General features: G+C 30.9%; 1 protein-coding gene across 4 annotated transcripts in view; it reads right to left on the reverse strand.

Moving 5' to 3' along the window:
- LOC130446547 (tyrosine-protein kinase Abl) overlaps nucleotides 1-27623 on the reverse strand; it is an 88417-nt gene that overhangs the window by 28031 nt on the left and 32763 nt on the right. For 2 of the 4 annotated variants that reach the window (XM_056782878.1, XM_056782876.1), the window contains 10 exons: nucleotides 23160-23435; nucleotides 22596-22775; nucleotides 21968-22325; nucleotides 19878-20246; nucleotides 18138-18493; nucleotides 13197-13328; nucleotides 13016-13139; nucleotides 4550-4641; nucleotides 4022-4248; nucleotides 1428-1837 (listed from right to left, as the gene is read on the reverse strand). In XM_056782878.1, the coding sequence (XP_056638856.1) occupies nucleotides 1428-1837; nucleotides 4022-4248; nucleotides 4550-4641; nucleotides 13016-13139; nucleotides 13197-13328; nucleotides 18138-18493; nucleotides 19878-20246; nucleotides 21968-22325; nucleotides 22596-22775; nucleotides 23160-23435 (2524 nt within the window). The remainder of the gene's footprint in view (nucleotides 1-1427; nucleotides 1838-4021; nucleotides 4249-4549; nucleotides 4642-13015; nucleotides 13140-13196; nucleotides 13329-18137; nucleotides 18494-19877; nucleotides 20247-21967; nucleotides 22326-22595; nucleotides 22776-23159; nucleotides 23436-27623) is intronic. The other 2 variants (XM_056782879.1, XM_056782877.1) reach the window with 1 other exon arrangement.

Raw genomic sequence — 27623 nt, forward strand, 5'->3', positions numbered from 1 at the left:
GTTGAATTTTCAAAGAATTTGTTTTTTCAAAATCTAAAAGATGCATAAATTACACCAAGGTTATTTAAATCAGTTTTCTTATTAATGCGTTGATCATTTTGGGCAATATATGTTTCTAAAAATAAACGTTTTTTGTAGTTTTTTTCATACATAAGCCCGGAAAATATATTGAAGTTAGTCCACTTTGGTGTTTCCTTGCCACATCCCCAATAAAAAATTACTGTATCAATATTAATTACATATTTTAAATATTTTTATTTTATTTGCTTATTACAAATGCCATTTTTTCTCAACAGGTGACACTTATCCCAGCTTCTTAAATTAGTAGTAGTCTAGAGAAAAGGTTACTTATATTTTTCTGTTAATTTTTTTTTAATATAATTTATAAATACAGATTTTTCGTATAGATAATGTACAACTTTTGGATAGATACTTTTTATTTGATCTACATCTCTGTTAATTTCTCAAGCTTTTTCTTACTATATGTGCAAGTCATATTTATAGTTTGTTGTGCTTCAGCATCTTTATGTGCGTTCCTATGATATCAATAGCGAGACTCAACACATTCATAAACGAAAAATTTCAGAGTTAGCTCCGTAATTTCACTCAATGTTTCAAAACTTATTTTTGCAGCCACTTTATTCATTTTATATCGTTTTAGAGTTTTCGAGACTTCAATTGACCACTAATCACGGCGGTTTTATTTTTAGAATCCCCAGCATATTGTGAAAAGATTATTTTTATTTTAACAAGTGCAAATATTTTATATAATTGTTATAACCTAATAGTAGCAGCACATAACATATATACCCCCGTGAAGTTGGCCCCCTGATTTAATTATCTCAAAATTTCGTTAATGCTAATCGTTAGAGAGGATAAGAGAGAAAAGAAAAATTGTTAGAGTAATTATTTCAATTAATTTTAAAAAATTACCTAACCTAATTTGATTTGGTCCAATTATTAAGATTATTTGATAACTCCGTGAAGTTGACCCCCTGATTATTTAATATTAATCGAAATAATTACTCTCTAACCATTTTTCTTTTTTCTCTTACTCGTACTACTTAAACGTTTAAGTCCATTTTTACGGTATCAGGGAGTCAACATTGCACAATAACTTAAAATCGTTTTTATATAAAACTAATTACTTTCTCAATTTTTCCTTTTTATCTTCTCCTCTCTAACGATTAGCATTAACGAAATTTTAAAATAATTAAATCAGGGGACCAAATTCACAGAGGTCATATGTATCAATATTATCAGCTAATTCCATGGCATTGGCGTTGCCAAGTGTTCACGTTGTTTCCAAAGGAATACTATCATGTTGTTGATTAATCATTCAACAGTGGTTATGCATAGTTGTAGAATATGTTGTATTACATTCACAGAAACATATTACTTATAAATTATGGTATGAGAGTACTTACCTTGAAGGGCTTCCAGCCCTAAAAGAGCTATTTTGTGACGTTTTGAAACTTCTCAAACTACTTCTTACGTCAGCGCTGTTATTCCTAGTTATGTTTCGATTTCTAGCTAACTTACTAGAAGTAGGGGAACTTGGAGGATGTGTAGAGTGAAACGTCGTAACTCCTCCGGATGAGTTACTTCTAATCATCTGAGGTTGTGTTCGAATGCTAGTTCTTGGAGACAATGATCTTGGCGTGGTATCAGATTGATCCAATACTGGGTTGACAGCTTGAACAATGACTTCCTCGTTAGAGGACATGTTGTTCTGTCTAAGAGACTCCAAATATGCACCAATTCTAGCTCCTTTTGGAAGAGTACCGTATCTGCTAATAGCCTTGCGGACGTTTTGAACTTCTAAAGCTGCTACAACCTAAATATTACAAAATATATTAATTAAAATCAGATTTGATATAAGAACTATGTTTTTAAATCATCATTTGGTATGCTTCCATATTTTATAACACATTAAATCGGCACCAGATCATACCAAATATAATTTAACGAAACTTTATATTGAAATTATGGAAGAAATCAGCTGAATTAAAAAAGTAATGTATTATAATTCGCAACGCCCCTTGCATACAATAATGACTGAGAATGTAAAAGTCATTGTTGCCTGCCACTCAAAGTTGCTAGTTGTAAGAGTGCCAATGCTTTTGAAAAAGCCAATTAGTAACCTTTTAACTGGTGAAAATGTGATTTTGTTTATAGTTGTCTACTATTATGCTATTTCTTAATAACAAATAGAAAATAGTGTAAAATATGAAAGCAATAACTATCGATATAGGTCAAGATTCGATGGGTTGACTGACTGGCCTGAAACTTTTTACGTGGTAGAAGTGGTAAGATAAGACATTTTGATATATAATAAACTACTGAATTACTTGAAGAAGATAGAACAGAGTTGAAGAAGAAACATGGAGCTCCAATGAAGACATCAAACTTCAAAGAAGACAGGTGGTATTTACTTTTATGGTAGTTGAGAGGAATTAAAAAAGAAATGCTGCAAATGAGGGAAATAAAACAAGAAGGAAGCAAATAAGATTGGAACAACCAATTGCTAGTTGAATTTTATGTTCGAGAATTATTAACACTAGTAATAAATAATGTTATCAAATCAGATGAAGAAATTACATTGTCAAAAATGTATGATAAATTGGTACAATTACGTGCTTTTGAATCACTTGGGGTGACAAAAGACAAGTGTGCTGCAATGTTATATCCATTAGTTGAATCATTTTTACCAGAAGAGTTAATAAGAGCGTGGCAAAGGCAAGCAACTACGATCAAATGTAAAGACATCGGATAAAGGTTAACTAAGTTGACAGAATTTTTACAAGATGAAGTAGAAAACGAAGAAAGACTTAAAATGATTGTCAGTGGATTTAATTAAATGGCGATAAACATTCAAATAATGTGAGTAATGTTAAATTTAATAAAAAGAAAATAAAGTCGACGAATGAACCTAGCGTTCCAACAGCTACTGGATTATTGACAAAGAAAGTTAAAATGTCAAATAGAATTTTAAAACTTGTTTTTAAAACAAATTTTAGGTTTTAGTTCTACTTTTAAGTATTTATATTTCTGTTTTTTGTAAAAGTGGTTTTATGTGTATTTTGTATTTCTGTATATTTTATTTTTATTAATAAAAATGCTAAAACGTAAAATGTAGTTGATTCATGTCTATCATAAAGTCGCCCTCCCCAAAACAAAATATGCTATATCAAAATAACTACAACGCAGATTTTCAGACGTTAAGTGCATTTTAAACGTATTTACAGGGGGTATTAAAGACACCCCCATATCACATATGAAGTTGATCACCTCTTTTTTATTGTTTTTACTTTCAATTTTAAGAAATGTTTGCTTTTTAAAAGATTCATATATATTTAAGTCTATAATTAGTCATTTTTTAATTTGAACTGCGTGAAAAAACCAAATATTGATAAAATTAACTTTAAAATGATCAAAATCGCCCCATTTCACGGTATATAGTATATATATATATATATATATATATATATATATATATATATATATATATATATATATATACATATATAGGATATATATATATATATAGGATATATATATATATAGGATTTCTTGACACTGCTATAAGGTATTCCATACCTAATTTGTCATTACACATTTACATTTTGTGGGTGTGGTTTTCATAATGAAACTATTCTGTGAATAATCTAGTAATAGTCTTATTACTATAACATGTGTTAACAGAGTATGACCAAAGATTCAATGTTGTTTTTGACTTTTCATAATTTCGATTGACATAGTTCCCATCCAACTTAAAAATTCGAAGATTTACCTTTAATGCTATGAAAAAAAAAATCAATGCTGCATTACATTTTTTCTCTGTATTCGCTAATTTTCCACTTGATCCACAACAGTTCGAACATTTCTTGGTATTGTGAAGTACTAATATGGGTTAGGATTTCTTGGAGAGTTATTTGTGTAGTGGTAATCTGATTTATATTATTAATAATTGACAAAATATAATACATATTCAGAGGAATTATGAATATTTGATATTTACCGTAGGTTCCTTGGATTTAGTCTTTTTCCCTCTTTGTTCCAATCCTTTATTACCCATAATTGGAACCCTCTTAAAAGACCCTGCACCTGGTATAAAGCTACTAGTGGTTGATATTTCTGGATAAGAATGGGCTCCTGAATCGTCCGTATCAGGAGTTTGATCTTGTAAATCGCTTTCACTATCACATTTTGTACTTGACGTTAATGTTTGAAGTTCTCTAGTCAGTCCTTTAAATGATAAATCAATAATAAATCAAATTTGAAATGAGAAAAGTTGAAAATAGAAATAAATATTTTTTATTCATATGTAATCGACTTCCTGAGAAATTTAAATTCATAAATTTAATAAAATACTATAATTAGTATGCAAGCAATTTGATTTATAAGCATTATTTAATAAAAAGACTTGTTTTAAAATTGAATAGAGTTAAAAGTATGTGATGCGTCATAATGATTGAAACATTAAAATAGTGTAACAATGGAAATAAAGAATCTTATCAAAAATAATTAAAATAAAATGTCTTTATACCATTTAAATCAGTCCCATCCTCTCCTATATTTTCTGTTTGTCCTTGGTCCTCAAACGTACTATCTCGAAAAGAACTGCAAGAAGATAGCAAGCTGCAACCAGAATTCAATGAAATTGAATGAAAGAATTTTGTACAATAAATGTAATTAAGTGAAATAATCGAATGATTCAGTTAGTTGTTTAATGTGAATTAGTCAATCATGATACAATGTGTCTCAAATAAAATCTGAATTGCAAATAAACATTAGTTGGGCATTTTATTGCAGGTTTCATTGAAATTTATGCAATATGTGTTATGTTGATTTATAATATCAAATATCAGGATTTATTAATCTTTATGAAAAAACACTCGACTTTTATATTTCTTATCAGAAATAAAGTTTTAAGAATAATTTAATTTGATTTATTAAGTACAACTAGAATGATCGAAGCCAAGCAAACGAATTAATACATTTTTAATTCTATAATACAAAAAGTATAAATGCATTCTGATTCTGTTGTAGATTTCCAGGTGTCTATTGATAACGGTGTACACTTCTTTCAAGAAACAAGGAGTGGTTTTTCGAAATTTCCTTTCCTTCCTTCGGTTTTTCTTCATCCCTCTTCTGTTTTCTTTTCAATATTTCCAATAATTGTGCTATGTATTTTGCCAGGCAGAAAATAAGAATAAAGGCAGCACTTATTGCGATGATCATTCCTAAAATACTTTTATTATACGGATTGTACGTCCATAAGTTCAGTAATTGGTTCGAAATTTGGCTAATTTTTCAAAGTTCATCGAAATCAATTTTCGTAATATTTAGTGTCTGGTGATTTCTTGAAGGAGTTGTCATTGTTTATATCTTTACGTACTTTTCCTCACTACTCCATATTTCACAGGAACAAAGAATATTGATTAAGATAGGAGATTTGACTTAAATGTATTGATTGCTTCGACATTTTGAAAATATTTCTGACCAAAATTTCATTTTTCGTGACTATCATTTACTTCTATGATGTGGAAGCGTGAAGGTTCCTGTCATCGGAGTAGTTCTATGGTGCAGTTGACTTGGGACATTGGATTTTGTCAACAATGGAAAGTGTTTACGAGAAAGAACCATTTTTCTTTCTGAAATTAGTTTTCCTCGTTTTTGAGTGCCATATAAGGAATTGAAGGGATATATGTTGGTTGAGTTTGGATTACAAGGAATAAATGATAAAATTCATGATTCTCATCTTTGAGAAACGGTACAAGGATTGCGAAAATTAATTTTGATATTGCTACCTGTGAGCCTAGGAATTTATATTAGGTTAATAAGTTTTCAAATTGAGAAATGTACTTATTAATCGTAAGCATTGTGCAAATATTTAATCATATTAAATATATAGAAACTTGAGATTATAGAATTATGTAAGGAATTTAATTTGGAATATATTATAGCTTTTTCTAAATTATCATTTAAATAAATAGTTGTCTGATGGTCAACATTTATTTGGGATGATAGTTTGGAAACGCAAGTAATTTTCCAGAATTTCGATTATGTCATAAAATGAAGCTTATATTCAAACTATATATTTTTTAAGCGTTTTTTCGTTTTTATTTAAAATTTTTATTATAATTTTCGATAATTTATTCATGTAGGTATCTGTTTTTTTTGGTAAATTTTTTAAGGTACTTTATGAAAGTACACAATTGATTTTAGTATAGTTGAGTCGCTAATATTACTTGCACCTATTTGTTATTTTAATCAATTTACGTTTTTCGAGAGAAAATTATGTCACAAATTGAAATTAAAATGGTTGCCAGCTTTCAGTCGCAGCGTTAGGGTTGTCAGTTATAAACGGGTATATCATTGTTAATTATTGACACTCACACGTTTGTTTTTCCAAGATAAAACTACATAAATTTCATGTGTTCCTGTTACTCCTATTAAGGAAAAGGCATTGACGATTTGGGATGACATGAAAGGCTTATTTACTAGGCTTCATAATGTAAATATTGACCTATTTACCTATCGTAGCAAGTTGGGTACCCAGTAAGCGGTTATTCTCTGAAGCTGGAACTAATAGAGAAACCGCTTACTGGACTCTACAGGATGAATTTGGTTAGGTCTTTCAAAAAATCGACTGTTGTACCAGAAAACATAGATGCTGTGGCGTAAACTTATATTGCAATATCGTCATGTGACGTACCGTGAGATTGAGGTATACTTGGGCATTAGCTCCATACAGCGTGATTTGACGATCGCTAAAAGCTCTGGTCGAATGAAGCAAAGAAATGCAATGCAAATTCACATTCAATCGCGGAGCTTCGAATAAGATCGTGACAGAAAACGGATCATGGATCTATGCATATGAATCTAAAACTAACAACATTCGAATGTATGGGTCTTTCAAGACGAGTTAATCCAACAAAAGTTGTTAGCGTTCCGAGCACTTCGAAGCAAATGATCGCCTGTTTTTTCGGAATATCTGGACAAGTCGTTACTAAAAAATCAGGGAAATGAATCGCAGAAGACCAATAATTCTCCACTACGACAATTCTCACACATCTGTTCAAAGAAAAACGTTTTTGAACAGTCAAAACATCGAACTGATGGGTCATCCGCCGTATACTCCCTTTTGTGGCACCCAATATTTTTTTCTTATTCCCGCAGATCAAAATAAATTGCAAGAGCAACATTTTCTACAACGAAAGAAGTGGTTGATGCTTTCAAATCACATGTTTTGGAGGATTCAATCGAAATGTAAATCTTGATTCAAATGCATGCAAAAGTGTATTGATCTTAATGAAGAATATGTTGGAAAACAATGAAGCCATATCCAATTATAAATCTTTGAAATAATTTAGTTTGTCCACTACGGCTACACCTGTTACACTATCCAAAGAATTTGCTGGATCATAACGAACGAAAGAATAAATAATAGAGAGATAAAATTTGTTGAATATATAAATGAATCTGTTCGAATGGTTTTGATTTCTTAGACGTTGATTTTATTTCTGTCAATTTGGTCAATACCTCTGTATACTGATTTGTGAATGTGATTATTTTCAATTTTTGTTTTTTTCTACGTCGGTTAAAACTTTCGCGCAATCAGTAAATTTGAACGCTGAATTTTTGATTTTGAACACGTTTTAAACTGTTACTACAAATATTCGCATAAGAGAATCATTTTGAATGTATAAAATATAATTTTTTAGGGTCGATTTTTTCTTTGATAAATCTTATTATAATGGATTCGCTATTAAATTTGGGTATTGTTATATTTAACATACAATTTTCAAATATTTAGTTACGGGTTACTCTGGTTATGTGTCAAGTAGATTTGGTATTTATATATAATATATATATATATATATATATATATATATATATATATATATATATATATATATATACAGGTTCTTCGGATATTGTAATATTTAGAATTGGATTTTTTATTACACTTTGTTTAGTGTCTAAAGTCTTGTTGTTAGCGTCTTTGTTTTTCGTTGATATGTGCGCAGGATTTTTAACGTCACATCCTATAACATTTATTCGTTTAGTTCGTTTGTTGATTTTTGTTAAATGACTCTGTGGTGTCAGAATTCAAAATTTTCACATCTTATTATAAATTTATTTAAATAATGACAATCACCATTAAAAGTTTTCTGTTTAAAGAGGTCCCAGTTAATTGTGGGTGTTGCGTTATTGGGCGTGATGCCTGTATTTATAAACGACTCGCCTAAGCTAATTGAATTGAGAGAGTTACTTCAAGTTTCCAAAATATCGTTAATATTTGAATTATTTTTACAATGCTTATTAAATTACTTTTACTAAAATATCAATTCAAGGCCTAACAATGGCAAGGAAAGGTAAGGAAAGGAATAATTTGGCACTTACCTTTGTAGAAGAAACGATCTTTCTCAGAATTTCCTCTCTTGATTTTTTGGATGCTTCTGGTACTCCAACGAATGGTTATTGTAGCAATTAAACCGTAAAACAGTAAAGTTGTACAACTTTACGTTACAGATTTTAATATTATTTATTAGAAATAACGTTTTTAAAAACAAATTAATTCGATTTATTAAGTACAATTAAACTGGTCGAAAACAAGCGAAGCAATGAGTAGAATACATATAATCTATATTTTACAATACAAAGAGCATAAATGCATTTTGATTATGTTACAGAATTGCAGGTATCTGTTGCAGTAGTTTTTTATTTTTAAAATTGAGAATACAAAGAGATTTCAAATTACAAAAATAAACTTTGGAGAATGAAACAAGTTATTTCAACGCTCAACGCTAATAGTTTTTACTTTTAATTGTTATATCCACTAGACTAGATTATGAATATTTTTAAATACAAAAGTTCCTTAAAAAAACTATTCAAAAAACTTCAATAAAAATATTTTCGTTATAAATTCAGAAGGTTAAAATAAAACTTAATTGCTAGGAAGCTATAATTTGGCAAAGAATATTTTGATAAGTTATATTAAGTGAAAGATTGGTGGGAACGTGGTGTGAAGGTTGTATTATTTTTATTTCTCGTCTATAATTTACCCGAAAATCGAGACTTGTTCTGAGAAATAATTTTGCAAATAGTAACAGTGAGAGAAAATAAAAAACTAACTAAATAAAGCAGTGAAAAAAACGTGTGAAAAGTGTTTATTATTGCAATTATAAGTAAAGAACAAACAGAAAAAAGTTTTTAGATGGTAAGCTAATACCAACTAACAGATATACAACAAAATAAATTACGGCGTTTCCGACTTGTTCTTGAATTCTATATACCTAAACGGAAAACCATAAGTTAACACACAGAAGGAAGGAATCTCTGAAGTGTTGAACTAGGTCAGACCTTTGTCGTTGTGTATAACTAAAATGGAGAAAATAGAGGAACTGTTTACCTGGATAGAAATTAAATTAAAAGATATGAATGAAAAATTGGAAAACCTTGTACAAAAAGAAAAAAAACAATATTTTACAGGATAAAATCACAAAACAAGACAAAAGGATTGAAATGCTAGAGAGAGAAGTGAAAGAAAAATCTCATGCTTAAAGGCGTAGCGGATACAAAAACTGAAAATAAGAATATTCCTTGAGATAAAATAATAAGAATAATAGAACAGAAGGGCGTTAACTTGAATAAACATGATTGGAAAATATAAAGGGAACGATTCTGGAGAAGTTGCTGAAATTTACAAAAATAATTGAAATACAAAAATTTAAAGGGGACTAATATTTGGGAGAAACAACTACTGCCAAAACTTGAAGAGGCAAGAGCAAATGGATAAAGAGCGTTTATTAAATATAATAAATTGATAGTTAACAATAAAGTTTATCAAACATCACAAGGAAAAGAATGCTTGTATATGATAACAGATGATGATTTTGAAGAAGGAAAATTGGCAAATGGTAAAAGAAAATTCAGTAGTATATCGCCTGAAGAGAATTCGTTAGAGCAGCAACTGAAAAAGATAACACGAAAGTTAAAGAACTAAGCAGCACAGATACACATGGCCAAAACGGAAATGACACATGCAACGAATATGGAATATGCAAAACTGGAGCAAAAATCAAAGCAACCACTAATCAAAAAAACAATATAAAAAGAGTACAAAGATAATACTTGGAAAATAGCTACTTGGAACACTAAAAGTATCAATGGAAAAGGTATACAGAATGGGTTTGAAAGATCGAAAATGTTTATTTAGAACCTAATGAAAACAAAGAAAAAGGTATGAGGAGAAATAAAACTGAACAAGTTACATATAATAATTTTTAGTGGTGTACACCCAATGAAAAGAGCAGCTGCAGGCGTAGGTTGTTTAATACATAAAGATCTGGCTCAATGTATTCACAAATGGGAGCCTCAATCAAAAAAGATAATGACAGTAAAATTACATAAAGGAACAAAAACCACTATAGTATTATTTTGGCATGTAGACCAAATGAAGATGATAATAATAATAATATTAGAGGAAAGATTTATTTTTGACTACGTTATGGAGGGGAGAATAAAAACATTAGCTATAATTTACACTAGAGTCAAACGTGGAACTGAGATTGGTAGCGATCGGTTTCTCGTAGTATCTATGGTGAGGGAAATGCAAAATATAAAAAAAGTAAAATAGATAACTGTAGAAAAGTCAATTTTGAAACTATAAGTACATATAAATTGAAAGAGGAAGAAGAGATACGCACATACAGTTACGGAAAGTATACGAATTAAACAAGTGAAAAACGTTTCGGGAGACTTGGAAGAATGTTTTCAAAGTAGCGATATGCGAAGCAACAAAATGTGTATGTGGAATATGTGAAACAACTGCCAACAAAAAGTTGACACCATGGTGGACGAACCAAATAAAGGAAGAAAAAAGGCATATGGAAGCAATGTCTTGCGAGCAGAACAATAGGAAATTGTGACAAACACAAAGAACAGAGAAAAAAAGTAAATTTTAGAAAAGATCCGAAAGAAGAAGTTTAGAAGTGATCAAATGGTTGAAAAATGGAAAAGCTACAGGATGCGACAAAATAACACCTGAAATGTTGAAAGCTGTGGGAGAGAGTGGTATAGACCTATTTACAAAAATATATAACATAGCTTAGAATATGTCACAGATACTAAAAGACTAAAATCTAAGACACCAAAAAACAGAACAAGTAATATTATATATCAAGTGCCTTGTACTAATTGTGACGTTGTGTACATAGGGCAGATATCTCAGTATTTAGAAAATAGACTAAAAGGTCATCACTACGATAAAAAAATAAAACTGTATTAACGAACTATGAAATATCGAAAAAAAAAAACATAAATTCAATTATAAAGATTCAAAAATTCTTGAAACGGAATCAAATACATGAAAAAGAGAATTTTTAGAAATGGTTCACATTCATAAAAACGAAAAAGCTATAGATGATAAAAAACCTAAATAATTTAAGTTACATTTATAGCTCTATTTTGTAAATTTTAATTTTTGAGATGAAAAACTAAGAAAAAAAATAAATTTCGAATTTATTTTGATATTTATGATGTAGGTAATGTATTGATTAGTGTAAGTTAGTAAATTGTCAATGTCAATGTGATATTTTGATAAAGACTAAAGTCGAAACGTCAATTTTTATCTGTCTTTCAAAAATTATTAAAATAAGTTAATTTTAAAACAGAAGAGACCTAAAATCAAGAACATATCAAAAGCTCCATATTTTTGGTATTTGGTATAGTAATTATAAGTTAACATTAGCTACCATGAATATAAATCTATTTCCCACGTCATGCATTATTTTAAAGTTTTATTATATTATAAAGGGTCCGTCACGGAAAACGGGCGTTTTTTGAGTTGGTATTACGCATCCGGTAGGAGTTGGAGAGGGGAGCCGAGGCCAGCATGTCACTAGTCTGACTTTACAATTTATGCTTGTTCATTGTTCAGTTGCCATCATGCGTCAGTTTTGTGCGGAGTGGCGAATCAGTTGCCGGAAGTTCAACGCCTCTTTCGTCGAAGGATTAACGTTCCTCGGCATGGAGACATACCGAGCCGAAACACCATTTTGCGATGGGTTAATGCCCTTCGTAGTGGAGGTGGGGTCTTCCACGGAAAACGAATGTTTTTCAAATGGACAACACTCCACCGCCTCTGCCGAGGAACGCTAAACCTTGGACAAAAGAGGCGTTGAACTTCCGTAACTGATTCGCCACTTCGCACAAAACTGTCATACACGAAAACGCGATGCTCTACGTTCCACAGAGGCATGATGGCAACTGAACAATGAACGGTTCCCCTCTCCAACTCCTACCGGATGCGTAATACCAACTCAAAAAACGTTTGTTTCCCGTGACGTACCCTGTATTTTGTGTGTAGAAGCTTCCAAGTACAGAATACAAGATTTTTGAAGCCACAGTATTTTGACCAAGATTATTATAACTAACTTAAGGACTCTAATTTCGCCCATAGCATTAGTTTGTGTTATTTTAAAAAAGCTTTTTCACAATATAATATGTATTACAAATAAAAGAATTATGATGAAATCATTGGTGCTTTTTCAATTAACCAAAACGCAAGTAGTATTAGCCAAAGGAATAAAAACATTAATCTATTTACTTTAATCAGTTTAAAAGAATTTGTACAATAAATATTTGCTCAATCTGGAGGGCTTTTGTAGACAGAATACTTACATTAAGAATAATATATGAGAAAGACAGTTCTATACATCTTAGTGATATTATGAAACCGCAGTTTCTAAGATTCAATTCCCTTATTTGGAACACTATGTACTGGAAAAATGTTTATTACAATCCTGAGTAGTGAGTAATTGTTACAGACTATAAAATAGTGTATTTTGGTTGAACTGTTGCCATACCTCAATTATTAATTACAATTTATAGGTATTTTAAAATTTGTAAGATACTGTTAAGAGTTAGATGGTATGTTGGGAAAAATGTTATGATGTAGAATATTAATCCACAGGAAAAACCTTTCTTAGAGTCATGAACTTACCTTGTACGTTTGGGAGGTGCAGGGGCAGGCATTCCTTTTTTATTAGTAGACCGCCTCATTTGAACGTTAGTCTTTGATCCTCCAGTAAAAGTAGAGAGTTTATTAGATGTATTGTTGAGAGTATCTAAAAGAAGAGTGTGGGAAATTCCTAGAACTTATCCTTTTTGAAAAATAATCTTACCACTAGGTTCTGTTAGTCCAACAAGGCCATGAATATTTCCTGTACTTCCTGAATGTGACTTTTTGAAAGCCATATTTGGAGTTCCCAAAGGAACTGATGGAGAGTCATTGCCTTGCAGTTGTTTTTCAACCTCTGTTAAGAACAAAAATATAAGCAAAACGTGTTATTGTTAGAATTGTTAATATCACAAAACAAAAAACTTAGTGGAAAGAATTCAACTTGACTTTTATTTTAAATTATGTCTTGAAGATAATCGGCTGAAGTCTTATAATGAGAGGAAATATACGAGTAACTCGTTTTTATGGAAGAAACAGAGCATACTAGCTTTTACAGCTGCTATAAATAGAAATCTCTAATTATAATGTTGAGGTTCCATAGTAAGATCGACCTACACCCATTTGCTGTTGTAATTCGCTTCCCATTCTAAATATGCTCACAGCTATTATTAAATAAAAATATGAAATTTTATGTTACAAATTTTAATGAATCGCTTACTACTCGTACATAAACTAAAGTACACTCCGTACAATAGCTAGGCGTAAGCACTTGCCTATTGCGTTCGCTCAAAGAAACCTTCCAAGACCTGTTTAAATGTACTACTTTTAGATTTTGTTATGGATGACTAACTTAATTGATAACTTTCACGCTCTAATAAAACGGAAAAAGTTTAAAGCATATTTATTTGGGACCTGGAAACCTTATAAGACTGTGACTCTTAGATAGGCGGAATATAAATAGGTTATATCTAACATCAATATCTTCTCCTCTTAATTGGATACATTTATTACAGCGAACCTGCAACGTCTCTAGACTTTTAAAAATTTTTTTTTTCTTCCTGCTCTGCAAACCAGACCTCCACAGCTTTTATTACCTCCTTGTTGGAAGAAAATTTACGACCTTTTAAACTTTTTTCCAGTTGAGGAAAGCGATGATATTCGGACGGAGCCAAATCTGGCGAATAAGGGGGGTGTTCTAGTAACTCAAATCCAAAATCACGAATTTTTTGAATGGCAACATGAGATTTGTGTGCAAGGGCGTTGTCCTGCAAGAACAAAACACTTTTGGATAGCTTTCCGCGTCGTTTCTCTTTAATTTTTTCCCGTAGAGTTGTCAGTAATGTCGAATAGTAATCTCCAGCTATTGTTCTACCTTTATCCAAAAAATCAATCATGATCACTCCATGGCAATACCAAAAAACTGAAGCAAGAACTTTTCCGGCAGATTTTTGGATACGAAACTTCTTAGGTCTTGGAGAACCAGAGTGTCGCCATTCCATCGATTGTTTCTTTGTTTCTGGATCGGAGAAATGTACCCAAGTCTCATTCATAGTAACAATTTGGTTTAAGAAGTCTACATCGTTTTCATATCAAGCACAGATCGAACGTGATATTTCTAGCCTTTTGGTCAACATTCAATCATTTGAGGATCCATTTTGCAGCAATTTTTCTCATGTCCAAATTGACGTGAACTATATGATGAATGAAATATTCAGTGCTTCAAATATTCGGTTTAGTCCAATTCGACGGTCTGATAAAATAATGTCAAGAACTGTATCGATATTTTCGGTCATCATCTTCAATGGAAAATTTACCCCTTTTGAAGCCTGCAGTCCAATTTTTCACGGTCGCATACGAAGGACATTGATCACCAAGGGTATTAAGCATATCTTCGTAAATATGCTTACCTCTTAACCCTTTTAAATACATGTACTCAATGATGGCTCGATACTCCAATTTTTCGATTTTCACAATTTCGGCGGACATCTTTTTTCTTTTAATTTATTACGTAACTTTGGTTTCCTTTTTTGACGTTAAACTTTACACTGACACACAGTTATTGTTCGTTACTATGGCAACGCAACATTTTGTTTATGCATGGAACTGGTCTAGGCTAACTGGATATCAAAATATCCTCGTATGCAATGATGTGAAAATCCTGATAATGACTGAAGCTTAGTAAATAGATATGAATGTTTAAATGAGATCATTAGAGAGTAAGAATCTTCAAATTAATCAGCTCTTAAATCTGAGTGATCGAAAAAATCCCACAGAAATTTAATGATTATGTTGTATACAATAGCAATACCTTTGTAAATTTTTGCAGTCAATTATGGAAAAAGGCCATGAATACAGAAATTGATTGTTTAAATAAAATTGAGACTTGGAAAATAGTCGAAAATATAGATAATAATAAAGTTTTGGATGTAAAATGGCTATATTCAAAAGAGACTAAAAATACTTATAAAGCTAGATTAGTGGTAAGAGGGTTTCAACAAACTGACGAAATTAAGGGATGTTTATTCACCTGTAGCCAGAATGCAAACTCTAATTGTTGTCAAATAGGCAGATGTATTGAACAAATTGATGTAGAAGTAGCATTCTTAAATGGTAAGGTAAACTCTATAGCTAATGTCAAACAACCACAAGGTTATGAGGATGGCTCAAATAAGGTTTTCAAGTAGTAAAAGTTTTATATGGGTTAAAAGAGAGTCCAAGAGTGCCTTGAAAAATTCTTGGTGAGTATTGGTTTTGAAAGAAGTAATGTTGACTCTTGTTTATATGTAATTAGAGATATAAATAATATTATCTATTTGTTAACTTATGTTGATGATTTATTTAAATGTGGCAAAGATAGAAACTATTTAAAGAAAATTAAAAGATTGCTATCTGAAAAATTTAAGATGAAAGATCTTCTAACATCTAAGAGTACCTTGGAATTACCATAAATTTTGATGTATATCATAAGGAATTGAAATTAAGCCAAACCAAATATATTGATTGAGTCATTTGCTATGAGGTATAATATAGAAAATAGTAAATTATATAATACACCAATGGAAGTTAATTTAAAAATTCAGAAATCAGATAATTACGAGAAAAATATAAAGTTTAGAAATTTAATTTGAGCTTTATTATATATAAACTCGCCTACGAGGCCTAATATAAGTTTTAGTGTTAATTATTTGAGTAGATTTCAAAACTGTTATGATAAAACACATTTCAAATATGTTTTACGAATTTTTAAGTATTTATATTTAACTAGAGATTTGGAATTAATTTGTAAGGAGATATTATAGACAGAAAATCTACTACTGGTTATGTAATTAGATTATTTGGAAATGTAGTATCTTGGAAATCAAGAGAAAAAATCTAACAAAGGCTTCGACGTTTGCCGAATATGTAGCTTTGTGAAAAGCAGTGAGAATTAAAATTAAAATCAAAACTTTGGCAGACTCATAATTCATTGTGTCCTTCGTGATAGACATGAGTCGCTAATGAACATCTATCAGGATATAATCTGCTATTACTCTTGTGAGAAGTTATTTGACTTATCAGTGGCCTTTTCGACTGACCAATGTAAACAAAGTATTTTATATAGTATGATAGGAAATTTATTGATTGGTGTTATATCTTTTACTTTAGTAAAAATAGATTGAATATTAAGTGTTTGACTGAATGCTATTTTAATATTGTGTTGTTTAAAGATTCCAGAAAGTTTAAGGAGTAACTGATTTTATATATGGTAAAGGTGTATAAATTCATGGAATAGAAATGACGTTTGAAAATGATGATTCAATGTTTGTGTCAATGTCAAATGAATTATACAAAATTCGTTTCAAAAGATATGGGGGATATGAGTTTTCATAAAAAAGTACTTTAATATTTTTTCATGAAAAACTGGATCAGAAATTTTTAGAACTCTATTTTTCATGTTAGTGTTACAAAGGTGATATGAATAATAATTGATATATCTTCCACAACTTCTTGGTTTCCTATACTAGTCAATTAAAATTTTATTATTTTCGTTTCTTATAAATTCCTCTTATCAGTGATTTTCATAATCATTCTCTTCATTTCTATTACATAATATTGGTGTATTTGATAAGAATAGCAATGTTATTCTTTTGAGGAAAAGCTTTTTTAACTTTGTATTCTAAAAAATATATTTTAAGCATACATACTCTTTTTTATTTAGTTTCGCAACGCCTCTATATTATCTGATCTTTTTACCCCAATTTTTCTTAACTGCTATTTATAAACAAATATATGCAAGAAATCCTATACTAGTATATTTGTAATGAATTTACCTTTATTTTGATATTTTGAAGAGTAGTAAGTAGATAAATACAATTACTGATATCACCTTGCCTGTTTTTATGTGGTAACCAGGTACAGACTGTTAAATATTGTGTAGGTTGTATGCTCTATATTGGACTTTAGTTCACTCAGTAAGCGAGTCAATGAAACTTGAATAACGTTAGCTAATAGTAGCGTTCCTATTGCATGAAATCTCAGATTATTTGAGCTCATTGAAGTGTAACTCATTAGATTCCCATTTAATTTTACCTCTTCCCTTACCGATTCAACACCAGCCTTTGTTTTATGGAAATAAATCAAAAGCTTGTGGTTAGATTTATTCTTTTTTTGGTTATTGTTTAGAATCGTAATTAAGATTTCCGAATTTGTTTTGATTTCACTTTGGTATTGACAAATGAATATCTCAGTTTGTCATTCCATTTGGTCCATCATACCAGTGACAACAGGTATGATGGAATAAATCAGATCGTTTGCAAAAGGAAAGCTATAAATAATAGCAATGAACATATTTTGAAAGGTTATATGTTCAACAATATATTTTATATCATAATCAAAATTTTATATTGTAAACATCTGATGAAGTTTAAAATTACATTGGCTCTTAGACTATATGGATGTTCTATTTATTAGAATCACTGATTTATCACAGATAAATTACATAATGTTGATTTCCTTCTACTTCATAGTATGATCCAAGGATTAAAATGCAAAATCGCTACACGTTCAGTTGGTAAGTTGGGCTAATCAATAATATTTTCAGAAGTACTCATCATATTAACAATGAAAATATGATTGTCATTAGTTTAAAATTTCAAAAGCAATTTGAAAAGTAATGAAGTATTACCTTCTGTAATGCTTGATTCTTGAAACATATTTTCCAAGGCATGATGGATTTCCTTAAAAGTAGGTCTATCATTTGCATGCCATTGCCAACACTGCCTCATAAGCTCATAAATTTTTGGAGGACATCCTGGCGGACATTCCATTCTATATCCTTTTTCTAACATGTGATAAACATCTGTTAGATCAACTCCAGGATAAGGCGACATACCGTATGTTGCTATTTCCCATAATAAAATACCGAAAGCCCATACATCAGATTTAGTGGAAAATTTATTATAAGCTAAGCCTTCAGGAGCAGTCCATTTTATTGGAAATTTGGCACCAGCGTGAGCAGTATATGTATCATCCCTCATTAACCTAAAAAACAAATAGGACAAGAAAATGAGAAAACTTTTTTCCCATTGTAAGTACACCTTAAAAGAAATAATATCAAAATAACTTTGAAATGTCTATATCAAAATTATTTTAACCATGTTAATTGAAATGTGTGCTTTGCTTATACTTTTAAATGATGTTCTGTTTATAACAAATTAACTCCCATATAAAATGTGCCATTTAAATATGACATTACAACATGAGTTCATTTAAATAATTTAACTGTATCAATATAGATAATTATTGTTGTTTCTCATTCATATATTCGCTCCTTAATTTATCTTGCCAAAAACACTCGACTTCTTTTTTAAGGATACATTTCTTTTTTACCCAAAATTTTTCCATCAGTAATTTTGCTCGAAAAACTGACATTTGACAAAATCGAAAGGTCATAAAGATTTTAAAAACCCAAGGCTTGGTAATACAAAGTGGTACAGCGAAACTGCAATTTCAAACTGTGTGGGAGAGAGGGACATTAAGAGCAACTAAGGGAACGATATTGTGTGCTTAAAGTTGAAAGTTTCAAGATCCGATTTTAGCAGCTGTTCATGTAACCAATTGCCACTTATCCCTCTCTAAAAATGAGCTCTCATAAAGACAATGGAAATTTTCCATTGACAGTCGACACAAAATTCATAATCTGCCATGTTAAGTTGCTATGAATCTGGTTATTGACAGATTCTCCATTTAAATAATACTCCAAAAAAATTTCGCTGCTTTTAGGAACTGACATCTTCGCAAATTGTTTCTTCAATTCATAATAACCAAGATTTTTGGCAGGATTTTCTGAACCCAGAAACGCTGATAGTTCATTTTAGTAAGTAGCCCCAATAAAAGCCCATAGCATTTGTGCAAGATTTGCGTCATCTTAGATATTTTCATGGCAATGTAATTTTCAACCCGTTCCAAATATGATGTAAACTTCTCATTCATAACGTTATAACTCTCTAGAGGAAAAATATACGAAAAAGCGTGATGTGTGATAGTTAAAGAAGTCCCAGTACTTTGTGAACTATGAACTCAAGTTACTAACTAGTACACAGTGTTTACTACTGATAACATAACTCATAGAATGGATTTTAAAAGTGTACTTTATTGACTTTTCTAAAGGTAAAGCTCATATGTCTTCTAGTAAATTTGATTCCTCAAAAATAGCTCGTAGACTGACTTTATTGAAACGAACAAAGTGATTGTTTCATTTATCCACCTCCACATCACCAACTACATCCCCAGTAGTTTCTATAATATTTTTTATGAAAATAAGCAGAAAAATTGTTTTAAATACGAAATCAGTAGATTAATCTAAAGGAAATGAAATATTGAATTAGTATAATAGAAACATAAATATTCAATGTATCAAACTTACCTTGCAAGACCAAAATCAGCAACTTTGACTAAGTGATTTTCACCCACAAGACAATTCCTGGCTGCTAAGTCTCTATGAATAAAACATCTGCTCTCCAGATAATTCATTCCACTCGCTATTTGTGTAGCTATATACATAAGTACTATGGCATTAATTTGATCTTTGTTACCATTTCTCAAATAATCTAAGAGGTTTCCTTTGCTCATGAACTCAGTGATTATGTAAAATGGTGGTTCTCTCGTACAAACACCCATCAGTTGAACTAAATTTGGATGTTTCATTTCCTTCATGATGGCAGCTTCTTCGAGAAAATCTTTTAAGGCCATAGTATCTTCTTTCAAAGTTTTCACAGCTACTGTCATGTTGTATCTGGAAACAAATTTATCAATTCATATTAAGGTTACATGAATAATATTTTCAATTGCTTCTAACCTGCCAAAAAGCCGTGAATTTAGAGCATTTGTCATTCAATCAAAATTAAATTATCTTGATAGTTATGTACATAAGTGAAATAAGAATTTTAATACAGAAAAACTTTAGAATGAAAATAATTGAAAAACTATTAGAAGCCTAAGAGTAACTACTAACTCACTCACTATAAGAGAAGATTTTAAAGTTGAACCTATAAAAGAATACATAGGAAAGAGACAACTAGGATGGTGAGGTCACCTACAAAGGATGGATAATACAGTGCCACAGACCACAGGTAACATGGGGTAACGTTTGGAAAATTCTTAAAAAAGAAGGGAAAGTCGTGGATTGAGGGAAAAAAGTGACGCGAGATATAAGGGACTGGAAAATGTTCATAAGAAATTAGCTAAATAGTACAATTAACACCCCTACACCCTATAGGGTAAATAGAAGCCAATGGAATGGGGAAAAAAGAAGAGAGTGAAACTGAGAAAGAACTGCGTATAGGAAAATGGGCATTACAACTTTTATAAAAACTTCCATCTCTTAAATAGCCTGTAATCTATTTCAGGAATACAATAATAAAGTCTACCTCAATAACATATTGCTGGTATGAATTATTTGTTAACTATAACTGATGAAACACGTTTCCTAATTTTTTGTCAATATTGATCATTTTTTGATTTCTTAGAAAGAAGAATCAACAAAGTAATAACAATAGGGTGTATACATTTTATTTGTTCCACATTATGTATGTTCAACATATACATAGATGAAGCCCTAAGAGTTTGGAAAAAAAAATGTAAAGGAATGGGACTAACTATTGGGGAGAGCACCTTGTATACACTGCACTATGCCGATGACCAGGTAGTGGTAGCACAGGAAAAAGAAGATCTGGAGTACATGTCTAGAAAACTTATAGAAGAATACCAAAAGTGGGGTCTACAGGTTAACACGGAGAAGACACAATACATATGTATAGGATCAGAAGATTCACCTGGGAATTTAGATCTAGAGGGAAAAATAATTAAAAACTGTAAGGAATGCATATACCTAGGTGTAAAACTAACAACAACAGGACGAAACGAGGAAACAATTAGGGACAGAATAACCAAAGGAAGAAAAGTAATAAGAGCCCTGAACTCAGTGCTGTGGCAAAAGAATATTAGACCAGAAACAAAAAAGAGAATATACAACGCCATTTTTTAACCAATAATTACATATAGCTCCGAGGTTTGGCAACTTACAGAAAAGCAAAAAAATAACTTAAATGCAGTGGAAATGGATTTCTGGAGGAGAGCAGCAAGAATATCTAGAACGGAACATATAAGAAACGAGGAAATAAGAAGACAATTGAAAGTAGAAAGAACTTTAGTAGAAGATATAGAAAAGAAACAGTTGATTTGGTACGGACACGTTAAGAGAATGGGAAGAGAACGACTACCAAGAATAATATTAGAATGGACCCCCAAAGAAAAAAGAAAGAGGGGAAGACCACCTAGAACATGGCTACAAGGAATCACTAGAGCAATGTCCGAAAGGAACCTAGCAGTCGACGACTGGCAAGATAGACAGGCCTGGAGATTAGGAACCCAAAGGCGTATAACGCTATAAAAGGGGATATATATATATACATTATGCCCATAATATTAAAAAGAGAGTATGTTTAAGACTAGTACCTTTTCCACATAGCTTCATATACATCTCCATATTGCCCTCCACCTAACTTGTGTTTCATAACTATATCAGTCCTGGTAATCTCCCATTCATCAGGTTCTGGACTCAGAGGAAATACCGTGGGTTTGTTGTGTTTGGGTGCTGGATACAATAATTGTGTTATTAAGCCATCTGATATCATAGAATGATGATGAACTAATTCAGCAAGAGTATTGAATTTGCTATCAGCTGTAACGAAAACTTTTCCTTCGGTATCCTCGTTGATTCGATAGTGATAAACGCGACCTTCATACCTTAAGGATATACTTCTTTGGCCAGGACTGCTCTCCGATTCTCGTACTAAAAAACTACCATTGATACCTAAAATAAAATAATTCAGCATATTTCCATTTATTTGATGTGTATCATAAACCATTCCAGTCGATTCATTTAGTAATGAAAGAAAACTGATTGCTTATTTTTAAGGTAATATATGTACTTTGTATTGCACTAGTTACCCTGCAAGACTGAATTGCATTCTATAACAAATATATGCCAATAGATTTAGTTTAAATTCAAATCACAGGTCAAAAAGAAATGAAGGTAATATTTTTGGTGAATAGTATATCTATAAACAAATTGTACACTTACCAGAACTAAGTAAGTATTCAGCTGCATTCCTTGATATTGGTCCATGATACCAGGAATGCTTTTCTAGAGAATTTACAGGAGTTACATAATTCGATGGTACCCAACCAACCTGGTTAGTAGAAGAATGCGCTTCACACCACTCCCCACTCTTATTGTAGCTTAATATTCTAACTTGTTCTCCTAAAAAGATAAAACTAAATTATTATTACATTTTTTTGTGTCCTAGGAAGGAACAATCAAGTAATTATTGGCAGAGAAACATTTTGAGATTACTGAAACAATAAAAGAGAGCTTCATGTTTTAATAAAATATTTTATAATTTCAAATATTATAAAAGATACAGGAAACTGTAACAACCAATCACAGTAGTGGAGATATCAATTGTTAGATGCTAAATATCTTTGGAATATTGGACATCAAACGCATCAAAAATTTAAAGAGATTTAGCCATAACATGTAGTTATTTTAATTAAACTATTAAAATTCTGAATAAGGATATCGCTTTAGTGAATTCAGCAACTTTTGTAGGCCACTTTGAACTTTGCTTTAATAGTATATTTATACCTTTTTTAAGACTAAGTTGATTCTCTCCGCCTGCTTGAAAATCGTATAAAGCAACAAAGAGTTGAGGGTCATCTTCTTCTTGGGCTAGGAGGTTTTCTTTTGAGGTCCATCTATTGGCAGTCTCGAATGAGATGGGTGTAGAGGGTGCTCCACTAGTGGAAGAATTCGATAGGGTGCTCAGACTGGAATTGATGGTATTAGTGTTATGACTTCCTGGTGGATCCGATTCAGGAAGGCTCGGAATATGTGGCAAAGGTCGACTTTGTAAAAGAGCCTCTGTAACAAAATACATAATCAAAATTAATATGTTTAGCTGATTTTGTTTGTATTGTAAAAATCTCCCGGATCAATCAGCCAACCAAACGATAAGGTATTGAAATGAAATAAAATGTTAATGAGTTTATAAGAAAGTAAATTTAATTGGTACACAATATTGTTGAAGCAAAATTAGGCTAGCTAACAAATTAAATATTAGTCCAAAAATTACATCGTTCGATTAAGTAGCGCATATGATCACAAACACATAACGATAAAACACATACAATGACGGGTGCTTGCAGAACTAACACTTGATTGGTTTATTACAAGTTGAAATTGTAAATTCAAGTACACTATTGGTAATTGCGAAACTATCCACTATACACGATGATGGATTTACAAAAATCAATAAATTGAAATTTATTTTAGAAAAATGAATGATTTTCTCCCAGCTCATTAGGAAAAAGATATAATTTGATTAAAAGTTAGTAAAAATTTCATCTAAACAGTCCGACAAACTAATATAATGTGCTAAAAATCGATTATCAGGCTACAACCAATATTGGATTTATAATTCTTAGTAAGTAATTTAAATAAAATTTATAATTCTATTTTGTAAATACTAATAAAACTACAAATAATTTAATTGATTACTGCTATATATTTGAGATGTAAGGACTAAGGAAAAATTAATTTTTATTAGAACAAAGTTCTAGTTTGATTTTATTCTTATTTCAATAATCATCATGATGAAGGTGACCTATTGATCAATATAAATATGCAAATTGTCAGTGTCAATATATGTTAAAAATAACTGATTTTGAAACGGAAGACACCTGGGGTCGGAAACATTTGGATATACGAGTATATATATAAGCTATTTCTTATTGGGAACGTGGCAAGAAAACACCAAACTAACTTCAATATATTTTCCAAGCTTTCGAATACTTATACGAATACTTATCGTGATTTTTGATACTATTAATGTTTGTGAAAATTTTTAAACTCATGGAATTCAAAATTCAAATTGACGTTGATAGAAATATTGATTAGTTGAAATCATCATCATCATCGCGTACATGTTTCGTAAAAAAGATGTTAGCCGAAGATTGACTATATTCAGTAAATCAGCGCCTGCAGATATTTGTATCACCTACTTAGTAGACGCTATTGAACAGAAATCTGTGTCCATAAAAAACAATTTAATAGAAATAACTACTCCACTGAAACTATAACCAATCTCGCTGGTATTGATAATCATGCAACAAATACAAAATTTGATTTAAAAGTATCGAAAAATAGATTATATTATTCGATCCAATACTATTCTGTTGTGGGTAACTTTCGAATTATAAAAAAAAAAATAAAACTGAAATAGAATTGTTTCGACTGTAATTACATCAATATACATGCCGTGATGCCGTCTGATTATGTGTAACAGAATATTATTGTTTGTTATAACGTCTCAGTTGCACCTGATCATTCACCTCGAACCGGATGCAGGATGTAGGTAGACCAAAAAATTGTTTTGACCTCTAATGATGACTTTAAATAAGGATTATCATTTTATATGAACAATACTTTGATCTAGATACTCATTTATCATTGCTCATCTAAGCTTCTCTAAAAGATAGATAAAAATTTTGACGTTTCGACTTTATCAAAATATGATATTGACACTGACAATTTGCTTATTTGTATTAATCAATAGATACCCACATCATGAATATCAAAATAAAAATAAAATCAAAATAGAAATTTCCGTAAATTTACAAATTTACAAAATTACATTCCATTGAACGCAGAACGGAACAAGACTGATAATATACTGGTAGCTCAGGAAACAGAAAAAATTAAATTACCAAACGCTTTGGTTAAAATAAATGAGAAAGGAGAATTTTTCGTTTTAGTGCTAAATGTTGACTGTATTCCCAAAACTGTTACATTTCTAAAGCTTATTTTAGAATCGTATGAAATGAATACTGTAAATAATATTCAGTTAACAACCCAAGAAATATGTGCCCGTAGAAAATTAGAAATAAAAAAGTAAATAGGACTCGACTATCTTAACGATGAAAAGCAAGACTTAATTTTCCAACTTTGTTATGATTTTTCTGATATATCTTATTTAGAAGGAGACGCATTAACTATTAATAATGAAATAAAACAAACTATAGATACTCAATATCTCAAATCTACATATGTTAAATCATATTACTATCCTCAAACCCATAAACAAGTGAAAGATCAGATCAATAAAATACTTCCTCAAAATACTATACAACCTAGTAATTCTCGATGGTCGTCACCTGCGTGGGTAGTGCCTAAAAGCTTTGGAAAAACTATGTTGAACATTTTGTCAAAGAGGAAGATGAGTATGTGGTATCACCCTCTTTACAACCCTTCATAATTCAATCAAATGACGACTCTAGTTCAGATTCTGACTATCATTATTATTTATGAAGATAATTTGGAATTGAAATGTTTTTTTTCTTTTGTTTTATTTTATTTTTCTTCTATATTTTTTGCTTTGAAATTTCGTTTTCCAGATAAAAAATGAATGGGGTACAAAAAGGGGTTAGTTCACGTCTGGTACCCTGTTTAAACCAAACGCCCTTAAAGGGAGAGACATTTTACTCGTATATTTACGTTTTATAATTTAACTAGCAACCCGGCCACGCATTGTTGTGGTTGAGTGATTTGATTTGAAATAATTCTAATGACAATAAAATTGCTCTCTCTTCTAATTGTTCAATGAAATTATACTGGCATCGAATTGTTATACGTTCTTCAGAATTACCCATAAAATAGATCTGAAGAAATTTTGGATCTTCATTTGGCATTGGTATCAATGATCCAATTTTATGATATACCTGGCCTTGAATTTTGAATGTTGTCTCAAAATTACGACCATTAGATGACAAATCATAAACTTTGGATGCTCCAAATTTGGAAGCAAGAATTAAATTTTCGTGTCTTACGCAAAAATAATTTTGATTCATTTGAAATGCCAGAAAGAAGGGATTTCAAAGGTTCAGGTGGAGTAGGGGTGGTGACAATACAACTTTTCCTGATGCGCAACACATGCCGGGTGTTTCATTGCGAAATTTTAACGCCTGACAATAAATGCATATTTTATCCATCGCACCAATAGTAACTTTGGAATCAGACGAGTAATTGATATCTGGTTCATAATTAAATGCAAGACGAACAAATGCACGTGTTACTGCGCGGTTGGTTCGATTATTTTCTCGGTTTTGTTCTCTATATGAATCTAAGTTTTGTTGACGTGCTAACCTGGTTCTCAATGCATTTTCTTGTAGACGATTATCACGCTGTTCTCGTGCATGAATTTTAGCTGTGCGAATTCTTTGAGCTGAATTTCTTTCTGCTCTCTGTTCGACTGATTCATGAGCTCTTTCAACACGTGCACATCGAGTCTTCTTGCTACGGACATTAAGGTTGGATTTTTTGGGTGGCATTTTACTAAAAATAGTAATTGAATTTTTAATGTGAATGAATTTTGCTGTTCTCTGAATAACTGTAAATTAGAAGTATAAATAGGACATGTATAGTGTGTAGTCTAAGAAAATATATCATATTAAAGTGTGACGCCATCTATGAGGTTCAAAGGACAAAATTTTACTAGTTCTCTGTAAAGAAATTCGCTTAAGGCGTCATCTGTTCCATACTTATGGAAACTACGATTATTAACAACAATAAACGTTGATGATCAGTTTATTATTAATTACTGAGATCATTAATTTAAATAATAACTATCCTATCATTTAAGTTGGAACAAATCACATATATATGCCAGCTTTCATAAATATCAGTTGACTCGTTTTTGAGTTCATTCGGAACATACAAACGGACACTGAATTTTTATATGTTAAGATATTCAGTTGTAGCAAGTTAACGAAGAATAATAATGATTTAAGTTCCAAGTAGGACTACAATCAAGTGCATCTGTCTAAATAACGGCGTATAATGCCGACGAATTTATAATGATTCGATTGCGCTTAAATGAATACTTTCTCGCATAAGATATTCATATTTTTAAAAGTATTTACAAAAATAATAAATTTATTAAATGAGTTATCTACGTCTATGGTAGATCAAACAAAATTGTCAGCAAGAGTTTTTATAATCTGCAATTGATATTGGAAGAAATATAACTACAAATGCTATCGCATTTGCAATCGG

Source organism: Diorhabda sublineata, chromosome 7 (genome assembly GCF_026230105.1).
Source record: "Diorhabda sublineata isolate icDioSubl1.1 chromosome 7, icDioSubl1.1, whole genome shotgun sequence".
Classification (NCBI taxonomy): Eukaryota; Metazoa; Arthropoda; class Insecta; order Coleoptera; family Chrysomelidae; genus Diorhabda; species Diorhabda sublineata.